This window comes from Triplophysa rosa, linkage group LG20 (genome assembly GCF_024868665.1).
Source record: "Triplophysa rosa linkage group LG20, Trosa_1v2, whole genome shotgun sequence".
Classification (NCBI taxonomy): Eukaryota; Metazoa; Chordata; class Actinopteri; order Cypriniformes; family Nemacheilidae; genus Triplophysa; species Triplophysa rosa.
The window spans coordinates 15,826,471-15,847,192 of record NC_079909.1 but is presented as its reverse complement, the minus strand read 5'-3'; the positions used below and the strand labels follow the sequence as shown (position 1 = coordinate 15,847,192).

The following is a 20,722-nucleotide window of genomic DNA, read 5'->3' as shown; positions in this document are numbered from 1 at the left end:
AGAGGGAGAGAGAGAGAGAGAGAGAGAGAGAGAGCACAGACACTGAAATGTAAGAAAAAGAGACCGAATAGAAAAAACACTCCCTGCAGACCAACTCTCATTGAATGTTCTGCAACTGCTGACAGAAGTGGCCATACCAAAAGAGAGAAAGCTTACATACCTGGTTTCTATAAGCCTGAAGTTCAGCCTCCAGCTCATTGATCTTCTCTTCTCTCTTCAATAAGTGGGCCTGAGCTTCCTGTCTTCCCAGGAACTCCTCATCAAACTGGAGGGCAGACATATCGTCAACAGACATGACACATAAAACACAGAGTAAAGACAAAAACAGCATACTGTAAATCCTCAAAATATGCTCCTCTGTGAGCATGATGTACAACGGATGAGCACTAATTATTGAAATTAAAGATTATAACACTAGAATGAAACAAGCATAAAACACAGCTAATTTAATTAAGGGATTATACAAACATACTACAAGCATCAGAAAATGTGTGTCAGGTTTAAAGATGCATTGTACTGTATAAAAGCAGATTGTTTTCATACACAAAGGATGAAATTAAAGAAGATAACAAACTAGTCAGTCTGAAGGAAGACCTGTATGAGTAATATAGTAGTTTAGGGTCATGTCCACCCCACACCATTTAACAGATAATTTAACTTGACTAGTCAACCATCTTAAATGAGTTTAGCCTTTGGAAAAGATCAGTGAGAATTTGACATACAAAACAACATGGTTTTGCTTGTTTTCCGCAAGAACAAAAGTTAAAGAGCTGTGGTTTGGCGTGTATAGATTCAGTGCCCTCTAGCACATACATTTCAGCCCACAATTATAAAGCAGTGCTCCAAACAATCAATACAAGCGCCTTTTTAATCTCAGAATACTGTTAATTACAAATGGCTGTTTGAACGATTTCCAGTAATCTCGCCTTAATTAAAGAAAGCTAAATGGTGTGGTCGCGAATGCTGTTCAAAGGCTGCATTCTTCATTAGCAAATCCAAAGTGAAAAGACAGAAATGGAAAACAAGAGGGGGTTGAAGATGAAGAGAAAAAGAAAGTACACTTGCCTTCTGAGCTAACTCAGAAGCCCTCTGTTCATATTCTTCTGCCCTGGCTTTATCCACACACACCTCTGTAGAGAGAAGATCAAGAGGTGAAGCATTCCAGTTCGGAACACAGATGAAACGGGCATGTACACAAACACACACACACCTAACAGGTGACTGAAGTCCACATCCAGGCGTTTGCGGTAGGTGAAGTCAGGATCCGTGCCATTACGATGGAGAACGATTTGAGACACGCACTCCTCTATGATCTTAAAATACTGAGGCCTAGAGGACAAGAGAGTGAATATATGGGAGAGAGAGAGAGGGAGAAAATCAATGCGTTGTATTATCTTTTTGGGAATACGGTATCATGGACTTGACCACAGAATGAGAAAGGGGTTGTTAAATTAACATTGAGTTCTCTGACTGTAGCGATACTGGCTTATACAAGCTATTAACTCGAGCAATGAAAATGACTGCTTAGTCCTTTTACTCTGACGCCGCTCGACATAAAACAGAAAGAGAGATAAAATGAGGGAGGAAGATGGAAAGAGAAATAACAAAAGAGAAAATGAATAGCGTATGTGATACTGTAGAGTGAACTCATCCAGATGTAAAAGCAGCATTTCGTTTTTCAGTCAGGCTATAGTTGTTCTCCGCCCACCAGGCCACATTTAGCATTCCATTGGCACACCTGGAGCTGCTGTTATAGCATACGTATACTCTATCTGGTGGTCACTATAACATTCTCATGTAACATGCCAAAGTGTGGAGAGAGGGCAAGATTAAGGAGACCTTGATTCCAAATAAAAATTGAACAAGACATGCAAAAGTTTAAGGTCCCTTCACATCAATATATGGCACTCTACAAAATCAATAAAAACCAATTAAACTCCAGGCCATACCATGTCTCGTCACTGAATACCACAGAGAGAAAAACAGAATGGCCACGACATAGCAGAAAATCTTTCTTTTGAAATAAAAAGGACTTGCGTTTAAAATAAAAAATAAAATGGTAGGAAAAGGAACCACTTGGGACTAATAAAACAAGGAAGTGATTGTTACCGGGACACTACATACTGAGTCAACAAGCGTAATGATCTCAAAATAGTTTCTTTTATTAGAAGTTTCTAGAGGTTTCCAGAGCAAAATTATAGAGCAATTTTCTTAAAGGAAAACACCACCGTTTTTACATATGTCACTATGTTCTTCCCTCAACTTTAACGAGTTGATACATATCTGTCCCGTCTCAGTGCGTGCACTTAATCGTTGTAGCGAGCGGTGCCACTATGTTAGCGTTTAGCTTCAAAAGCACATAAACATTCCAACAACAAAAAACCTGGCCCTAGAAATAATAGTAATGCCAAACTTATTTGCATAATAACTACAGACAGAGCTAAAGAATCACACTTCATGACTTCATAGCGTGTCAACATATACAGTATGTGAATGAACTGACTTTATACCTTGAATTAAAAAAACTTTGAGTAATATATCCTGTATTCTACAGATAAGGAGCCTGCTTTTTGATCAAGACCAGGTTTAGCACACCCCCAGCTGTGAGCTCCAAGACATGAAAACTATTTGAGCAGACACACCGCAGATGAAAAGAGAGAGAAAGAGAGCGAGTGTGCGAGTATATAGGCAACAGTAATGTGGATATGAGAGATGAGAGAAAGATGAAAGCAGGTTCATTCTCTTTGTTGACACTGTCATTGGAAGGTTCGAGGGCTCGAGACCAGCAGGATGTGCGGATGCTCTCTGTGGAATAAATAGTGTGCATGGACAGACTTTAGAGAGAAATGTTCAGGTGATGGGAAGCGCTTACTGGGAGGACTGGGACCTTTTAACGGAAATGGACCAATTTACCAGCAGTGACAGGGCAGGAGAGTAATGGAGTTCATTTGGTCAGCGTGTGTGTTTTCGTAATGAGTGCAGGCATGGAGCACTGTAGAGTCAGGAGTGGATATTCATTACATGTGGAAGGATAGTAAAGAAACTTCTAGAATACCTATAAATAAATACAAGCAGGTTGGTTCTTTTCACCCGGTCTTCAATCATTACAGACATACTAGGTTATCAGAATAGCCAGTAGCCTTTTACTACCGGCTTAATCTCTTCTACTGTATAAACGCATGTCAACAACAGCTTACTAACACCTGTTGGCTGTTGAGTGCTTGTTTAACACGTTCGGCTTAGTCAAAGCAGAAAAGGTGGAGGCCAGTCTTCCTTCAAAACAGCTTGAACTCTGATCAATGGCGGCAGGCAGTCGGGTAAGAGACAGAAGTAGGAAGCAGCTCACTGCTTGAACATGAACTGCCTTTGATGTTTACGTCAACCGCTCCCACTAAACACATCGGGTTCTTTTCTATCAGGTGCTTTCTGCGGAGCCGTCGAGATGCTCAACAGATGGTATCTATCTTCACACCACTTTTCTTTTGCACCTCTCTCTTCTGTCAAAGCTGTTATTCCTTACACAATACAGCTCATCGGCTAAAGAGCTTGAAAAGCTGTTCTCCGTCACACAACACACTGAGTCATTAGCAAGACCTTAACACATCTCCCTGTATGCTGTAGCATCACTGGCACTAATTAGTCAGTAATGAATAAAAACCGGGAGGAGAGAAAGCATCTTCATGCAAAGCTTGAGAACATGCACAAATACAGGATGAATGAAGCATGACTCGTATGGGTATGATTTGGTTTTGAATGGCAGTCAGTCTTTTCACAGGTTTATAAAAGACACGCTGTGCATACAGTTCCAGTCAAAAGTTTGAAAACGCCTGCTCGTTTTTAATGTTAGTATTTTATGTATTGTGGAATAAGACATTAAAAATAGACATCTTACAAGTGGAAGAATGGGAATTACGAGATACAAAAAAGTAAGACAAATCAAAAAGATCATATGTTTTAGCTTATATTTAAAGCAGCCGGCCTTTTCTTAGATGACAACTATGGGCACGTACTCAACCAAATTCATGATGTGCCACCCGGAATGATTTTTCCAAAAATATTAAAGGAGTTCAGCTATTGTCTGCGTTTCCTTCAATATCCTATAAATAAATAAATATGTTTTTATGGCACGATTTACTAACTCAAAGAATTGAAAAATACGCCTTAAGAGCAACTGAAATTGTGAATAAACTTTTGACTGGTAGTGTAAATCCATGCATATTATCTGAGATGTTCTCATGACAGTCAGTCAATACAGACGGGGTCTCACCGTGTGAAATAATCGTTCCTGATCAGCAGCAGGTGTTGCAGTATGGAAAGGAAATAACTCTCTGCGTTTGTGTCCTTCACAGAGGAGTATAAAACACTGAATACATCCCCGATATCAGTACACACTGTGTTAAGGAGCACTTGAATATTGCCACCAGCAAAACTTAATGTACTGTAAATGTGCAAAAGAAACTGTACTGCATATACTCAGCTACTCTTTACACATTTACTGAGCATACACAATGAAAGAGCAAAGATCTTCTGGCAAGTCATAAAGCCTTCATATAGCAATAAATCCAGAAAATATATGATTAAAATCAAATCTGAGAAAATATCATCAATGCAGTTGGTGCATCTTCTACGGGGAAATTTATACAGTCAAGCTGGACTAAGTATAACCAAAATATTATTGTCAGAGATTCAAAGGCCCTCTTAAGATCAACGAATAAGTGGGAGAAAAAGGGGGAGGACACAGAGCAGGGGGAGTTTTCTGAGGAGCGTTTAAGTGTGGACAGAATATCAAATGATAAATGTCTCTGTGTAAGAAGGATATTCCAGTTCACTTCTGATGTCCTCCAGGCGATGGGAGAACTCAATCATATCCTCCTCCTTGTGCTCCTCAAAAACCTTGAGCTGGATATCCAGAGCGTCATTTCTGATGGTGTTTAGGATCTAGAAAACAAAAAACAAAGAATTAAAAGTGCCACGTCATGGAAAACAGGGTCCTTAACACTTTTAGTGTCTAATGTACTAGGTAGACATACGTTAATGCTCGCTCACAAAGGTCATTTTCGGAACTAAGCAATAAAAACGGGAGTTTTGACGTCAGAACTGTGAGGACATTTACATACTGCCACCCAAAAACGCCTATTTGCTTTCAGCAGCTTTATGGGGGTGTTGTTGCTTGGTTCATATGCGAAGAGGTTAGCCAATAATAACATACTGTAATTTACATACACCTGCAGATATCTTTCATATGCAGCTTAATACATAAAGACAAAATAATGTCTTTTATAAATAGAATGACCTCGACTAACACCTGAAGTGGAGTTCAGGGACAAGAATAAACAAGTGGAAGACAGAGACAATAACAAGAGCATTCAGAATATAATATTTTGCTTTTATTTCTCTCTGTAGATGTCCCATCTCACTCTATTCTCTAGTCCTATTCCTGAGGAAGGAAACAGCCTCTGTTTTGAATAATAAATAAGACATGGCTAAAGCATTAATCTATCTCACTCGCACACTCTCCGGCTTTCATTTCACACACTTCGCCTGTTTTGTTCAGGCAGTTTTTAGTCGCATTGTTGATAGAACATAACCACATTCAGAATGCCAGGAGAAGAGAGAGAGGGATGGCAAAGTAAAGGAGAGTCCAATCCAATCCTGGCTGCAGGTATTGATTCAGCCAAGCGACCTCTCCTTCAGGCCTTATAAATTATTCGCAGAGCCATTTGACAATATTTCACTCAAGTGGACAACTCATTTAAATATTAATACACAGGCAGTGGTTGAGCCGCTTACCGGCAGGATCTCTCGCAGGCCGCAGCGCATAAATTCATTACGGATGTGAAGCCTGAAGTCCAACTCATCAGGAGATGTTACGAGGGCATTGATGAGCTGCATACAGGCCACCTAAAGGGAAAAGATAACATTCAGCTTAAGAAACGCTGTGTATTTATGTAGGTCCGAGGGCATGTTTGAATAACAGAGTGAGCATATTTGTACCCTATGTAACCATATTTACATGCTGTACTGCATCTTAAACATTTTTCATTATTTTTATTCATATATTCATTTCTATTACCAGCATATTGCATTTGTTCGCACTTGATATGACTTAAATAATTCTAAAAAAACATTGTTGAAGCAGAGGACAGCTCGTTTGCAGGGGAATGCAAATGGAAGTTTGGACCTGTTGAAAAGCAGAACGGTGTTTTATGGTTCTCAGAGAGCTTACACCCAATACAAAAGAACTCATCACCTTGGTCAAAAACTACTATTCATCTCCTTCAAGCCAACACAGATCATCAGTTATTGATCAGCTGTCTTTGCAAACCCATAAATCACATGTACGTGTGTGTGTTTAGTTAAAAGGCACTGGTGCAATTCAATGGACTGAGGTGTATTGAAAAGAGTGATTTGTTTATATGGCTATATGTGTTTGTTAATGTTCTTTAACACCAATCTCTGTGCACATCGTGACCACGATTAACTGATTATTATTCAACAAATCAAACAAAAGTCTTTGAAGTTACGACTCTCATCTAACATGCTGTGATGACACAGAGGAATCTTTGAAGAATCTTTAAAAAATCAATTAACTCTCAGCTATAGGTCACAGGACTAAACATAACCTACACCTTTGATACCTCTACTGTACCCTCTTCTTAATCTGCCAACTTCTGTCAACTACCACACATCTGGTATAGGATGGGAGTGGTATAAGAATATATTTACATGCTTGTAAGAATTATTCACCTATTCATTTATTAGCTTAAAAGTGGCACAGAACAAAGACTTTTTCACTAGATATAAAATATATGCAGCACTGAATCATTCACCATTCAATTGTTTCCATAGATGAGCAAACAGAAAGTTTTTCTCCTTTGAAAATGCACATTTAAACCACAACCTTAAACTTTTTTCTTAAAAATTTCTCAAAAAAAAAAACATTCTGCAGTATACTTTAGATACTGTCTGCCCCAAGCACTCTCTCTGCAACCAGGTCTTTCAACACAAACATGCTGCACTCTCTGCAAAGTATGTGTGTCTAAGAGCTTCTGTCTGAAGATATGGGCCTAAAAATATCCTGCAAAAACAAGAGAGTGGTGTGTGGGAGAGAGACCCTAAAGGAAAACCCTAAACTGTTCCCAGTGATAACACTCTTTGATAAATGATTCACACGGTTAAAAGGGATCACAGCTGACTATTTGCGAACAGGAACAATAACCAATCAATCAATAAAACATTGCTGGGGCCTCCAAACACACCAGTTGGCTTTCATGGATATTAACCAGCCTGTCTTGAAGATTTTGTTTTCTTTTTTACAACTTATGTAATACAATAAATGATGAAGGGGGCGTGTCCATTGTTGCATAATTCATTTAGAGCAAACCAATAAAAAAGGAAATTGGATCAAGTTCAATGCTATTCGATGCTAGAATAAGCTCAACCACACACTATAATACTTCACCCTCTGCAGAAAACCTTTTTATTTTTAAATCAGCCATCAACTTGTAATAAATAATGAATTAATAAATAAAGTTAACATTATTTGTTGAATTAGTAGCTTATTCAGAATAGGTTATACACTACAAAAAGTGTACCTCTTTCTTTTTATACTGTAAATGTTTATGTGACAAAGCCCACACTGAAAGGAAAGCTCAGTGACTGTCTCACCTCCCTCTGCTACCAATTAGACTAAAACAATGATGCTCTGATCAGCCTCAACAATGAAGCCATGCAGTTAATGCAGCCAAACTATTACATGCAGTTCTGAATGGCCATTAGGGCCAGGCATTGGATATAAGTACACGTATACACAGAAACAGTGCCCAGCTCGCCAGAATTTGACTAAACAACTGCTTCAGCTCACGAATAAGCAGATTTGATTTAGTATGCACCAAGAATCTGGAACACTAGAATCACAGATCTACATGGCTTCTCTGACAGAAGTTTAATCTTTTCTCTTGAAACACTGACAACAAAATGACACATTTATTTCTATGTTGTTTTATTTGAAGAGATTTCTTCTTTATTTCTTTATACAAGCAACATCTGTAGCTCAAATAAGAGAGACAACGTACTCTGAATTGGTCACTATTTGTTACATTACTAATGTTTTAGGTCAAATTTACTACCACTCAGTTAAGAATATCAAATAAAGTTGAACTACAGATAAATGACCATGTTGATCTAGATTTTAACCTGTCGGATATAAACCATAAGCAAGATATACTGTAAGTAAAAACATCATCAGAATGTGTGTGGCCATGAGTCACAGTGCATTCCTTCCTCGGCCACAGGACAAATACATCTAACCAAATCATTAATTATTTATAGAAATGATTATGTTAAATCTCATCAGGGATGTTTGACTAATGCCAGCTTGTGCTTTACAATGCAAATGAAGATCTGTAACTGGCAGCATTAATCTCTGTGCTTCACAAGGGTCCTGAGCCCCTGAGCACGCTGGCTAAACAAAAGGTCACGTTGATTTGTCAGAAAGGGCCAGGAAATTAAGTTAGTTTTGTAGTGGTTAATTTACAAACAGCTTCACGGCTTAAAGGAGCATTAAGTGTCTGTACTTATTTGAGATGTGTTCTTATATTAAAGGGCTTGTTTTCTGATCCTTTTTACGGTGGCCTCCATACGCAGACACAGGGGGATTGTAAAGTGTAAATTGCATTTTAGAGGTGATTCAGGGCCTGTGACTTCATCGTTATACTAACGTCACCATCAAGCAAATTGCTGGTGCTTCATCTCAGCCCAAGCATCCTCAAATCTCTTAGGGGAACTTTCAAAACGTGATTCTATATAAAGAGACATTCCAGCTTCCAAGCAATGTGCACACGCACACACCTTTTCTAAGATACTGTAAAAAGCGCTGTGAAAACGAGCAGTGTTATACTGAAGTGTTAATTAATGGACCACAGATTTTGAAACGTGATACAGTACTTGTGCAATCACTGAAGAAAACGGTATCTTTGTGTTGATTCCAAGTACAAACAATAAATGCTTTTCGTCTTGTTCAACAGCCATATTTTGTGAGTTGGTTCAAGTCTATAAAATCCAAATTTGAACAAAAAAATAAGAAATAACATCTTGCACTTTTCTTCTTATCAGAGTGAATCAATAAGGGTTTAGACATTTTAAAGTACGCAAGTATATGCAAATATATCTTCTGAAAAAGACCTCATTCTAAGAGTGCAGTTTCTCTTTTAGGATTTGTGCTTTTATAGTTTTCACATAACTGATCCTCAATCTTTGTTTACATACTACAGCATGTAGCTGAGAGTGTATTTTACTATGCGAGGACACAAGGGCATTGGTAGCGATGTAACCGCAGAAGGCGGTTGAACAGGGCAGACTGAGGGGTGAACACTCACCTGTAGCTGCACAGAGCGATCGCTAAGGCCTTGGACGATAGGACTGAAGCGGGCAACCCCTTTTCTCTCTGTTGCCGTGGTGATGGCTTCAAGGACTTTCTCCAAACTTAAAGCATGAAAAAGAACAAAGAAATAAAATGCATAAAAGCACACATTTAAATGCAAGACCTTCATCTTTTGCTAGTTTTCACCTCTTCTCTTGAAATCTTTTGTTGCTGAAAGTAAAAAAGTGGTCACAATTGTGATTTATGTTTATGTTTTTGGGGGGGGGTTCATTTCTCTTTTACAAAGGGCACTTTCAGCGCACTTACTGCTCTTAATATAGTTCTCATTCAAAAACAAATGTTTACTGGGAAATTATATTGAAAAGAAGAGTGCTTAAATGAAGCAACCGTGATGAATCCTTTCGGCATCTGAGGTGAAACTATGCTGGGCAAAAAGAAACTGCATCAATAAGGGATTTCCACCTAGTTATTCTATAAATTCTGTTCCCCGAAAAAAGCAAAGTAAATCACTCAGACACCTTTTTGTTTGTTTATAATGTACTGCAATGCATTCTGATGCTGTTTCTGTAACACCTTGTACAGCAGTAAAATACACAAACTGTTAACGATGTCAAAACCATGGAGAACATGTGAATTTGCATAAAGGAGAAAACAATACCATGATATGAAAATTCAGCAATTGCGCATAAAACGTAATAATAAAGCACAGACATACTTTAAGCAAAATTTCATGTGCTCATAAAATTTCATTAATATGTTTGTGAAGTTTTAAAGGTCCAGTCAGTAAAATCTAGCAGCAAGGTTGCGAATTGCAACCAACCGCTCACTCCACCCCTTCCCCTCCCGTTCGAAACACTAGAATGGCTGACAGAACATGGCGAATTATATGCAAAGGGACCCGCGGTGTATGTAGATATAAACAGCTCATTCTAAGGTAATAAAAACAACGCTTCATTGTGTAAGCTCTTTAAACACCTCTGAAGAAATATTAGTTATGTATATTATATTGCATTTCTGTCAATAAATCCTCCAAAAAATTACACATTGGACCTTTAAATAATAGAACAATAACTTTCCAGTTGTCAAACTTACTAGTACATATTCAGTTAATGTGGAAAAAATAATCAGTGATTATTTTGTAAATCATCCTTGTGAAGTGAAGAGGAACATGTTTTTTATGTAATACAATGAAATTGCGTTTTAAGTGATTTCAAAGTGTACTTTTTGGGGGTCCCTGTATGTCACAGTTGACAATTTAATGATATTGCTATTTACAGGTGGTGATGTCAAAATGACAAAGGTGAAATATGACACAAGAATAGTATCTAGTTTATAAATGAGAGCTTGAATAATAAAATAAGTTTGAAATATCGAACAACTATTGCACCATCAGAAAAAATACTGACTAAAGGGCTGACATAAGAAAGTAAGCAGGCCTACGTGTTCTCTTCTCCCACGATGCAGATTGCAGAGAGAAGTTTGACAACATCTGTCATCATGGCCGGTTGACAAGGGTCAATGGCTCGGGCCAAAAGTGCCAGACTGTTCTCCTCTCCGAGGATCCGCTCCAGTCCATACTGCAAACAGACAGAGACAATTATATAATAGGTTATCCAGTGCTTTAAGTCAGGGTTTCCCAAAGTGGGGGTCGCAAGGCCGCGAGGGCAGGGTCGCAAGATGATTTCCAGACATCATGACGCCTGAGGTGATTACGTCATATCATTACACTGCTCATTTGAAAGCTTGATTCTGATTAGCCAGTCGCGACATTCCAAGGGTTGTTATTTTCAAATAACAACCGCTCAAAACTAATATCACCCTGTAACCCAGATGCTGCAAATCATTTTGAGAGGGGCAGTTTAATATTACACAAAAATTAACTATAAATATGTCTTTTAATAACATATATGACATTATATTTACAAACGATTAAATCATTTTGCCTGTTCGTGACGTTTGAACGTCGTTTCTTACTTTAAAACCGAAACTTAACGGCTTTTCCTCGAGGAAGGTCTGCATTCGGTGAAAATGAGCTAATAAAATATTTCAAATTCACATTTATGTCCAGTTTTTTTCTCATGTGGCAAGTAGCCGTGTAATAAGTGGGATAATGTACAAGCAGCCGGCTGCTATCGTGAAATAAGCCCCTTCAGTGTGATACAAGACCCTCCGATTCGCATCGGGTCCTGATCACACTGTCGGGGCTTATTTCTGCGATAACATCCGGCTGCCTGTACATTATCCCTTACTTGGCAACATTAGCAACCGCATTAGGCGCAGCGAGTCCATTTACAGCAACAGTTTAGGATATTCTTATTTGTCGAAATGAAACGTTGATTAATATTGATCAAAGACAAAGCTGGGAGGCCAGCGGAGGAGACATAGGACAGAAAAGCCTTGGGGGTCTGAAACGAGAAGAGCGGATCGAGACCCAAAGAGAGAAGCAAAGAGTCAAAGAGTGGAGAATATCCATGTCTGAACACAGGGGGGTTCAGTTAATGATGACCACTGTGCCAACACTACAGGACAAATTTCTCATTAATTCAATACACTCTGATGTAACTTAAAAGATGATACAATCTCTCTTCTGTCAATCTCAAGGTGTAAGAGATACACTTGGTGTAAAATTATTCATAACTATTTCGTCCTTGTTGGAAATGAGAAAAGTTCATCTAAAATGACAATTTGATTATTTAGATTGCGCTGTTACGTAATCCTGGCATATCTGAATTAATAATTAGGAATGGATGTAAATACGACACTTCATATGCAAAGCTTAATTTGAGAACCCCCAATCATCAGCCATTTTACTAATGCAAAAGCGAAAAATTAAATTGTGACTCAAGTTTTGCAATTTTCAAGACATGAATCACACCGAGCGAATTAATTTCCGACTAAAAAGCTTTAGGACAGCAAATTCACAGAGTCATGTTAATTGCTTCATAACTCATGCCAATTAATGGCTTCGGCTGCCATATCTCAGACTTGTTGTCATTCAGACCAGATGTTGCTGCAGCAGTATTCTTTTTATGCAAACTTAGGTACGAAAACATCCTGAACGCCTCTGAGGCGCAGGGGAGATAACACGTTATCAAAGTGTTTATGCGCCGCAATGGATGTAAACATATTTGAGCCATTTTCTGTCTTCATTTCTCTGGGGTTGGTGACAGCTGGACCAGGGCACCTGGCTGGCAGGCATCATGGATGGAATATGTCCCATGATGCCGGGGGCTGAAGTGAGAGGTCTAGAGCGGTGACAGGCCTCTGGGTAAATAAGACTCTCAGGACCTGTAGGGGGTCTGGATTACACCAGACCTTTAGGGCTGAGTGTGCGTGTAGTGGAATTTGCCAAAAACACAACTGGGATCTCTGGGAAATTAATTCCCAGAATGATTACACAGAGCTAAAATTCTGTCATTTCTATTTGATTTTACAGATACAGCAAAGCCTCGGGAAAACAACAATGGCCTCAGCCTATTTATCTTTTCTCAAAGGATGACCATGATGACAAATTTCCAACTGAAATATGCACCGATGCGCTTTATTGCTTAGTTTTCATTTTAAACTGCCATGAAAATTTGTCAACAAAATTCAGTAATTCAACAATTCAACACAAGCAATAATAGAAAAAAACTTTCTCACAAAGTCACAAAGTTCATGGCTACATTTAAAGAAAAAGAAAATGTGAATGGCTCTCATCCTTGCTAAACAAGCTGGGTAACATTAATTTCAGTGCACGACAAGCTACCGACCAAAATGTACTGTAATACTAAGCAAAACACTTGAGCAACAGTAATAGTGATGCCTGCCTCACCAAACCATATCGTAACAAAACACAGAGTGAGACGATTAAGCAAGCAGATCAATGACAGCTAACAACTTTTGAAAAGACTTCAACATCTCAGTCAAAAACTAGGGGACATGCTGACAGCATGCCTGTGTAACACCCGCCACATGCACAGTGAATGAGCACGGATCAAAACATTACTGATCTTTATCTGCATTTTTGTGAACGCTTGGCAGTAGTAACGCCACAGACCCCAGGCTATCTCCACAACATCAGAGAAACTACTGGAGATCCACTTCTAACGCCTGTTTCTAACAGGAGCATGCAAATCATCAAAAGCCGCCTCAGACCTCTCCCAGTAAGGAATGGTGTCTGTCTGCAGCCCCCTTCATCCGTAGCCCTGCTCTTAACGTTCCTGACCATTTGAAAGCAGTCGCAGGTGTGTGTGTCCGGCTGGGAGAGGGAGAGAACGGTGAGTAAGCGGAGATGTAAAGCAGCCGCTCATGAGAGCTCACAGCAGATGGAATGAGTCTAGTTTGAAGCTGGTGCTTTAGGACAGGGGTTCCCAAAGTGGGGGTCACAACCCCGCGGGGGGTAGCAAGGTCGTGAGGGGGGGGGGGGTCGCATTTCCAGAAATCATTTTTTATTATTAGAAATTGCGTATGTAATCAATAAGTGTAACAAAATATAAAAATAATATTAGTTCAGTTAAAAAAAATAAAAGCAGGCAAATAAAAAGCCATCAGCCTTAAGAATTTCCTCCCCCTCGATCGTGACCCCTGAGGTGATTACGTCACATTAACGACATTTTGAAAGCACCTCGTGTTTTTAGCGGAGCGCCTGAAGTTGAAAACGAATCGACTGAGCAGAAAAGCGGTTGATGTCATGCGCCTTTTTTCCATTGTCCAATCGAATGAATGGAGAGGCAGGGCTTCTGTTGTGTTGACGGAACTTTACAGTTGCTTGAAACGTCCGGAGACTGCAGTGATGCAGGAGAAACTTGTGCTGGCTGTCGTAGGTTAACCGAGCAAGGTCAGAGCGAGCACCTTCTGCTTGTACATGTTTTAAAGTTTCTGCTAATATGACAGTTAACAGCAACTAGAGAGCTCGCACTATATTCCTTGACTGGCAGTACAGCTGTTTCGCTGCATGCTGCTCTTTTCAAAAAGCCAACCGAAAAAGCAGCACAGCACGCATCACGTTTTCAAACATGAAAAACGCGTTCTGTCTGATCAGCAACTAAGCAGCAAGTACTGTACATATGATGCCTTTTTAAGCATTTTATTTTGCGTGTATTTTTGTGTTACATTACATTAGCGCCATTTAATAAAGTTTTGAGAAATGACAAAGATATAAGTGACATGTTCAGAACAGTTTACCTTCACGCAAATAAGCAGTGATGCAACATCTAATAAGAGTGAAAACAGCAAAACTCATATGAACTGTCATCTAATGCAGCTTAGCAACTTTGTGACTTAGTGCGAGCGGCCCTCCAATGTCTAGCAATTTTTAGTAAACCATTGCTAACAGAGTAAGCGTGTTTTGTTTATGCTCATTAAGCTGGTGATTTTGAACAGCCCGCTATATAGCAGAGCTGGCGAGAGCCCCCACAGCAGAGAAAGCTCAATATTGGCAAATGAGTTAAGACACAAACCTTCATTATAAATAAATGTACAACTACACTCAGGTATAAATGAAAACAATTCAAAGCCATTGTCCGTTAATTAAGACATGACGAGCGAACTCATGCTTCGATTGGATTAATTTATTAAACAGCAAGTAATTTACTTTGCAAGAACTGAAAGGCCCTGACTACATTAATTATTTCAGACGTTCAAGCTGCATCTCTAACCTGTTTTATGAAAAGCACAATTTGAGAAGCATACCCATTAGTATATGCGGTAGTCCATTCGAAACAGTGACTGTGCAAACCTAGCCATTGTTCAAAAGTGCTGTTGAACTACAGTATCTGAAGTGGGAGGTTACTATGAAGTGAACCTCAGTGACATTATTACCTTGTTGTTCATAAAGGCCTTGAGACACTGAATGACTTTGTGCTGATTCTTCTTGTCCAACTTTTCTTGGCTGAGGAAAAATGATAAAAATGAATGAGTAAAGAGAGCAGGCTAGTTAACACCTAAAACGTGTTTATGCTTAAGAAATATGGATGATGCCTCACTGTTTTTTGAGCACAAGCCTCTCCAGTGTATCTAGCAGGAGGCCCAGTCCCTCGTGGCCAAAACTCTGCACCCAGCTGTAAAATGACAAAGAATAAACAAATGAATTAAAGTACACGTAATGACAAACATCTTGTGTTAGCGTGTATGCGAAAGAGGGTGCCCAACAATGTTCCAGGTAGATATTAGATATTATCCTCATGTTAAGTATGGTTTAAATGTCCAAAATACTTTTTGAGCTACAGTACTGCATGTACTGTACCTGCTGTTGCTCACACCATTAGCTCTCTCTATAGAATCAGAACATCTAAATCCCCTACCCCATGTTACCAAACTAAACCACTATGCACACCATACCAGGACAAAAAACATGCAAGAGTCAATAATGCTTATCAGAGTTGTGTTTGTCAGGGCCCATTTAACGTCAGTAGTTTCCATCTTCTCCAACAGATTAAGGTCTCCCCTTGGAGCTAGAAGTGAAAGGCATTGCTAATGGAGCAAAGATGTTTATTTTAATTCCATTCAGACACAATCTGCCGCTCTACATCTCCATTGATTTGGCCTCTATTGTCTGCGGGAATTGCCAATAAGCAGGAAATTTAACTCTCCAATAACGGGAGGGGAAGTGTGTCGAGCGAGGCATTGATTAATAATGAGGGAATTCAATAAGCATAAACAAACCGATTAACCCATTGTGTGTAATAAAGCAGGTTGCAGAGTTCATTCAATTACAAATCACAGTCTTTAATAGATGTTTCTGCAAACATATGCTTAAGATAAAAAAAGAAACCCACTATAATCGTAAGGGGAAAAAAACAGTTCTGAACTTTTGTTAACTTTAAGACTGACATTGTTTTTATCATATTTATAAAGAGGGATGACTGAGGCATTTTGTAATGTCTTTAATGTTTATCCACAGCAAGTAAATTGCTTCTGCCACTTTGAGCTACATTTCAGGTTTTAATGTATGCATCTATCTGTCTGCAAATGAATAAATATATAAATATTCAAAAAAGCTACTCACTGAAAGGAGTCAAGCCTGACTCTTTCACAAAACAAGATAAAAATGAATGCATTCACACTGAAAAAAAATGGAATTTCACCAAGCTATAATTCTGTGTACTCAAGTCCACATGAGTTGAATTGGCAGTTAAGCCCACCTGCCAAAAGTCACGCAGGTGAGAAAACAGGAAAACCTAATCTGTCTTTCTCTGTGATCACATGCTATATACTACACTAGCTAAAAAAAAAACTATCAGAGCTATGAACTGTTGAACATGTCAGTCGTGGTGGGCCGTGAAGAGTGTGGTGTCCCCGAACTGTGTGAAATTGCCTCAGTGTAAGTGTAGAAGAGCGGCGAGCATCAATAGGCAATTTTCAGAGAGACTGTGTCAAGAGGCGTGGGTGTGCTTCCAAGGCTATATTACAACAGAAATTGACCACAACCCGGAAACTGGAAACTAAGGAGGACTGAAGAAGAGAGAAGAGTGAGAGAAAAGAAAGATAATGGTGTTTAAAGGGAAACGGAGAGCTACACAGAAATGTTTTTTTTGTCCTTCAAGACTTGATGAGACCCAACGGATGTGCTCTCACAGCTGAGCTGAGGCACGACTGATATTGCTCCACTGAAATAGCTTTCTCTACAACCTAAAAGTTTGTGTCAAAGTGACTCAAGTCCTCACGCCAGTTCCATCACAAAATAAAAGGTAAAACAGTATTTTAGTAGTGCAAGAAACATAAGATCGTGTTGTTCATGATACAGGAGCACATTGTGAGCTTGAGACTAAAATCTGTGAAAAAAAGTGTTGGAGAGCGATACAATACTAGGTGATATTCAGGATTTTAAGCAACACTGATACATGCTGTTCAGTAGACATACTATCAACATGGTTTTAGCACCAACACACTAACAGAAGATCAAAAAAGCTTGAATTAGAGCTTAACTAATGTACACACATATACAGGTCTAGGGCTGCAACTAACGATTATTTTGATAATTGATTAGTTGGACAATTATTATTATTATTATTCGATTAATCGGATAAAATGTAATTACATATTTTGCTTATAATAAGTAAATCAGATATGGGAAAAGTATACACAACTGAACTCATTAGCCTTCTCCCAAAATGTTGGGAATGTGCTCTCCATGATTATGATTGGTTGAATGGTAAGGTTGAATCTAAAGAGTACGACAACCCACGTGGGAGGGGTTGCGCTGCCAGGTGAGTCTCAAAAACACACACACACATCCAAGCCGATTCACACGTGAGTGACGATTTGCACATTCACATAACACGATAAACGTGTACATTTTAAACTTTCGAAATATTTGCGCACAGTCGTATGTTTGCGAAACGTACTTTATGAGAAAATAGTTTTGTTTTACGCATGTGAATTGCTTTTTGTAAATGTATATGTATACTTTGTGCACGTAAATTAGGTTTTGTTCATGTGAAACAGTTTACGCATGTGTGTATCTTGTTTTACGCGTGAATAATTAATGAGACTAAAATCGCTCCATATTGTAATAATGCGCTCGCGACATTTGTCATTATAATAACGCCATACACGTGTGACTTTCAAACTGTGCACCTCGTGCAGCACGGAGAGACACGTGTGACTTTAAAACTGCGCATCTCGCACTGCACAAAGAGACGCATCCACGGAGAACCACGTCTGACATTTAAAACTGTGCAGCTCATGCATCACACATCTAAAACGGTAATTTTAAAAGGGAAGACAACGCGCTTGATTTGTAACTGCGCAGCTCGCAAGTGACGTCACAAACCAACTAATCGATAATGAAATTCATTGACAACGAATTTCATTATCGATTATTATCGATTTTATCGATTAGTTGTTGCAGCCCTATACAGGTCCATGCGAATTTAATAGATTTTCATAAACTGCAATAATGTCACACACACAGTTTTCCCCTAAATGCAAATGCACTGTACGAGGACCAAAACACTAAAACGTCCTGCAGATGTTAACATGATGGGAAGCAAGCCATAGCTGAAACCCTGGGCCGTAGGAAGCAACAATGTGAGACCTGAGACCAATACTACTGTATGAACCACTATGGCCTACATTCACTGTAGATCTTCATACTTCACTTGCCTTTATTCCCGTACACCCCCTTTTTTATTTTGTTCTCTTCACAAACTTCTCTTTGGTGTAGCCACTCCAAAGGGATCGTAATGATTTCCAGTACATGGGGTCTCTTGGGTGTACAGCAGACAGAATAAGGCTCTCTGAACATATTTAACTTGTAGTCGTAGAGAGGCGTGAAAGGAAGATGAAATCCCGGCCAGTCTTTTAGGTATTGCGGCTGATTGCAATGGGAGTTGAGGGCTCAGGCCCCCTAAGAGACGGTTAATCACATCTCACCACAGAGGTAAATGTACCACAGTAACAATAATCAGCAGAAAGCAGAGTAATATGTGGCTGCATACAAAAAAGTCATCGTTTCTTTCATTTCACAGCTATTCCCCTGTTCCTATTGATCAGAGAATCTGCCATTGGCCTGGAATGAGGCTTCCCACTGGGGGGAGAGGAGAAGGAAACAAATGATCATGATAAAGAGAGAGAGAGAGAGAGAGAGAGAGAGAGAGAGAGAGAGAGAGAGCAGGAGGTGAGGAGAAGGAAGGAGGATGGAGTTGATAAGAGAGCGACAGAGCAAAGGTGAAAGATGAGAAAACGGAACAGAAAAAGTAGAGAGTTATGAAGAAAATCAAAGCTGGATTACAGAGACTGCAAGGAGCTGAAGAGATCGTGCAGAAGGTACGAGGGCGACGCAGAGAAAGAGCGAGTGGAAGAAAGACTGAAAAAATAGAGAGCAAGAGGTAGTGTAATGTCTAGTCCCATAAAAATGCAGCCCTCGTCCAATTCTAATCAACAAGCCGCATGCCTCCAAGCATCCACTAATCAAATCCTAGCATGTATGCCTGTGTGAATTTTCAAGGTGAAGCAAAAGGGGGGCTCACCCTGAATTGAATTTGTCAAATCGGAGTGGAGTGCACAAAACAGAGACGGGGAGTGCAGAAGTCCATCAACAAAATTCATTCGCTGATGGTATTCGAGCTCATGTCTAAATCAAAATGACGACAATGATGATGGTTATTATGGATAAAATGAACTGTTAGTTTAGGGGAATATAAAACGCCACGGACGTGTCACAACATTTAAATGAGACGTAAATTAAACACCAAATCGGTTTCGGCCTGAAATGTGCACTTAGACGCAGCATCTCCAGCAAGCAGAATTCATCACATTCGTGCGGTGGTTTGTTCTTTTTATGGACAGAATGGAATTAGACACGTGTCTGTAATTGAAAAATCAGGATGGAGGGATTGTCAACCGGAGCAAATTCCTGGCAAAATGGCACAATCATGGTCTTTCTCAGGAATGTGGAAATGGAGATGCGCAATGAAATGCAAACAGGATGAGAGGAAGAACAACAAAGATGAGCGGAATTGTGGACAATTCAAAACAAAAACAGAGAGAGAGAGAAGAGACAGAAATAAGAGGCCCAAAAGACATGAGTGATACTGTATGCAACAAAATTCTAAATAGCGCATTATGTTTAAAATGAAAGACTAAGGGTACGATCACACAGAACACGCTTTTCATGTTCGAAAACGCAAGTCGCGCCGTGATGCTCTTTTGGTGACTCTTTGAAAAGAGCAGCGCGCAGCGTTTTTTGTATGTTGCTAGGTAACCCGAAACAGCCACAACAAGTTTCTCCTCCATGTCTCCAGGCGTTCCGAGCATCTGTAAACTTCCGTTGCCACAAGGGAAGCCCTGCCTCTCCACTCATTCGATTAGATAATGGAAAAAGACGCGTTCTGTCTGATCAGGCCCTTAAGGGGTTGTGTCCACCAAGGCGCATTTAAGCAGCTGAAAACGGCAGGAGCTCGGCTGAAAACGCCTGCTGCAGGCGCAGCGTTCTGCCCAAAGTTGAGCATTTTTCAACTCTGGGCACCCGGTCGAACGCTAGCGCTGATCGTGGGAAAAACGCATAGCACCAGCACTGAGCGCGGAAAAAAAACGTCAACTGATGGCTTTTTTTAAAAGCGCGGTGTTACCGTTGAAAACAATTGAAAAAACACGCAGGCGTATATGCCTAGGTGGACACACGGCTTAAGGGGCTCGCACACCGGACGCGGAAGCGCCGAGCAGCGTAGCGCCATTGTTTGTAAAAATGAACATTGTTTTCTATGAGTGTACACACACCGGCACCGCCATTCGGCGCCTGGTGGCGGCGCTCTACTACAACTCAGGACGCTGTTCTGAGTCCTGCAGCGCCACTCGCATAATATTAGGGCTGCAACAACTAATCGATAAAATCGATAATGAAATTGGTTGTCAACG

General features: G+C 39.8%; 1 protein-coding gene across 3 annotated transcripts in view; it reads right to left on the bottom strand.

Annotated features, from left to right (window-relative positions):
- The window catches only part of diaph3 (diaphanous-related formin 3), a 261,201-nt gene that overhangs the window by 151,371 nt on the left and 89,108 nt on the right, over positions 1-20,722 (bottom strand). For all 3 annotated transcript variants that reach the window (XM_057362480.1, XM_057362482.1, XM_057362481.1), the window contains 10 exons: positions 15,349-15,423; positions 15,185-15,254; positions 10,823-10,959; positions 9,378-9,483; positions 5,791-5,901; positions 4,820-4,938; positions 4,268-4,384; positions 1,211-1,329; positions 1,066-1,130; positions 161-265 (listed from right to left, as the gene is read on the bottom strand). In XM_057362480.1, coding sequence (XP_057218463.1) covers positions 161-265; positions 1,066-1,130; positions 1,211-1,329; positions 4,268-4,384; positions 4,820-4,938; positions 5,791-5,901; positions 9,378-9,483; positions 10,823-10,959; positions 15,185-15,254; positions 15,349-15,423 — 1,024 coding nt within the window. The remainder of the gene's footprint in view (positions 1-160; positions 266-1,065; positions 1,131-1,210; positions 1,330-4,267; positions 4,385-4,819; positions 4,939-5,790; positions 5,902-9,377; positions 9,484-10,822; positions 10,960-15,184; positions 15,255-15,348; positions 15,424-20,722) is intronic.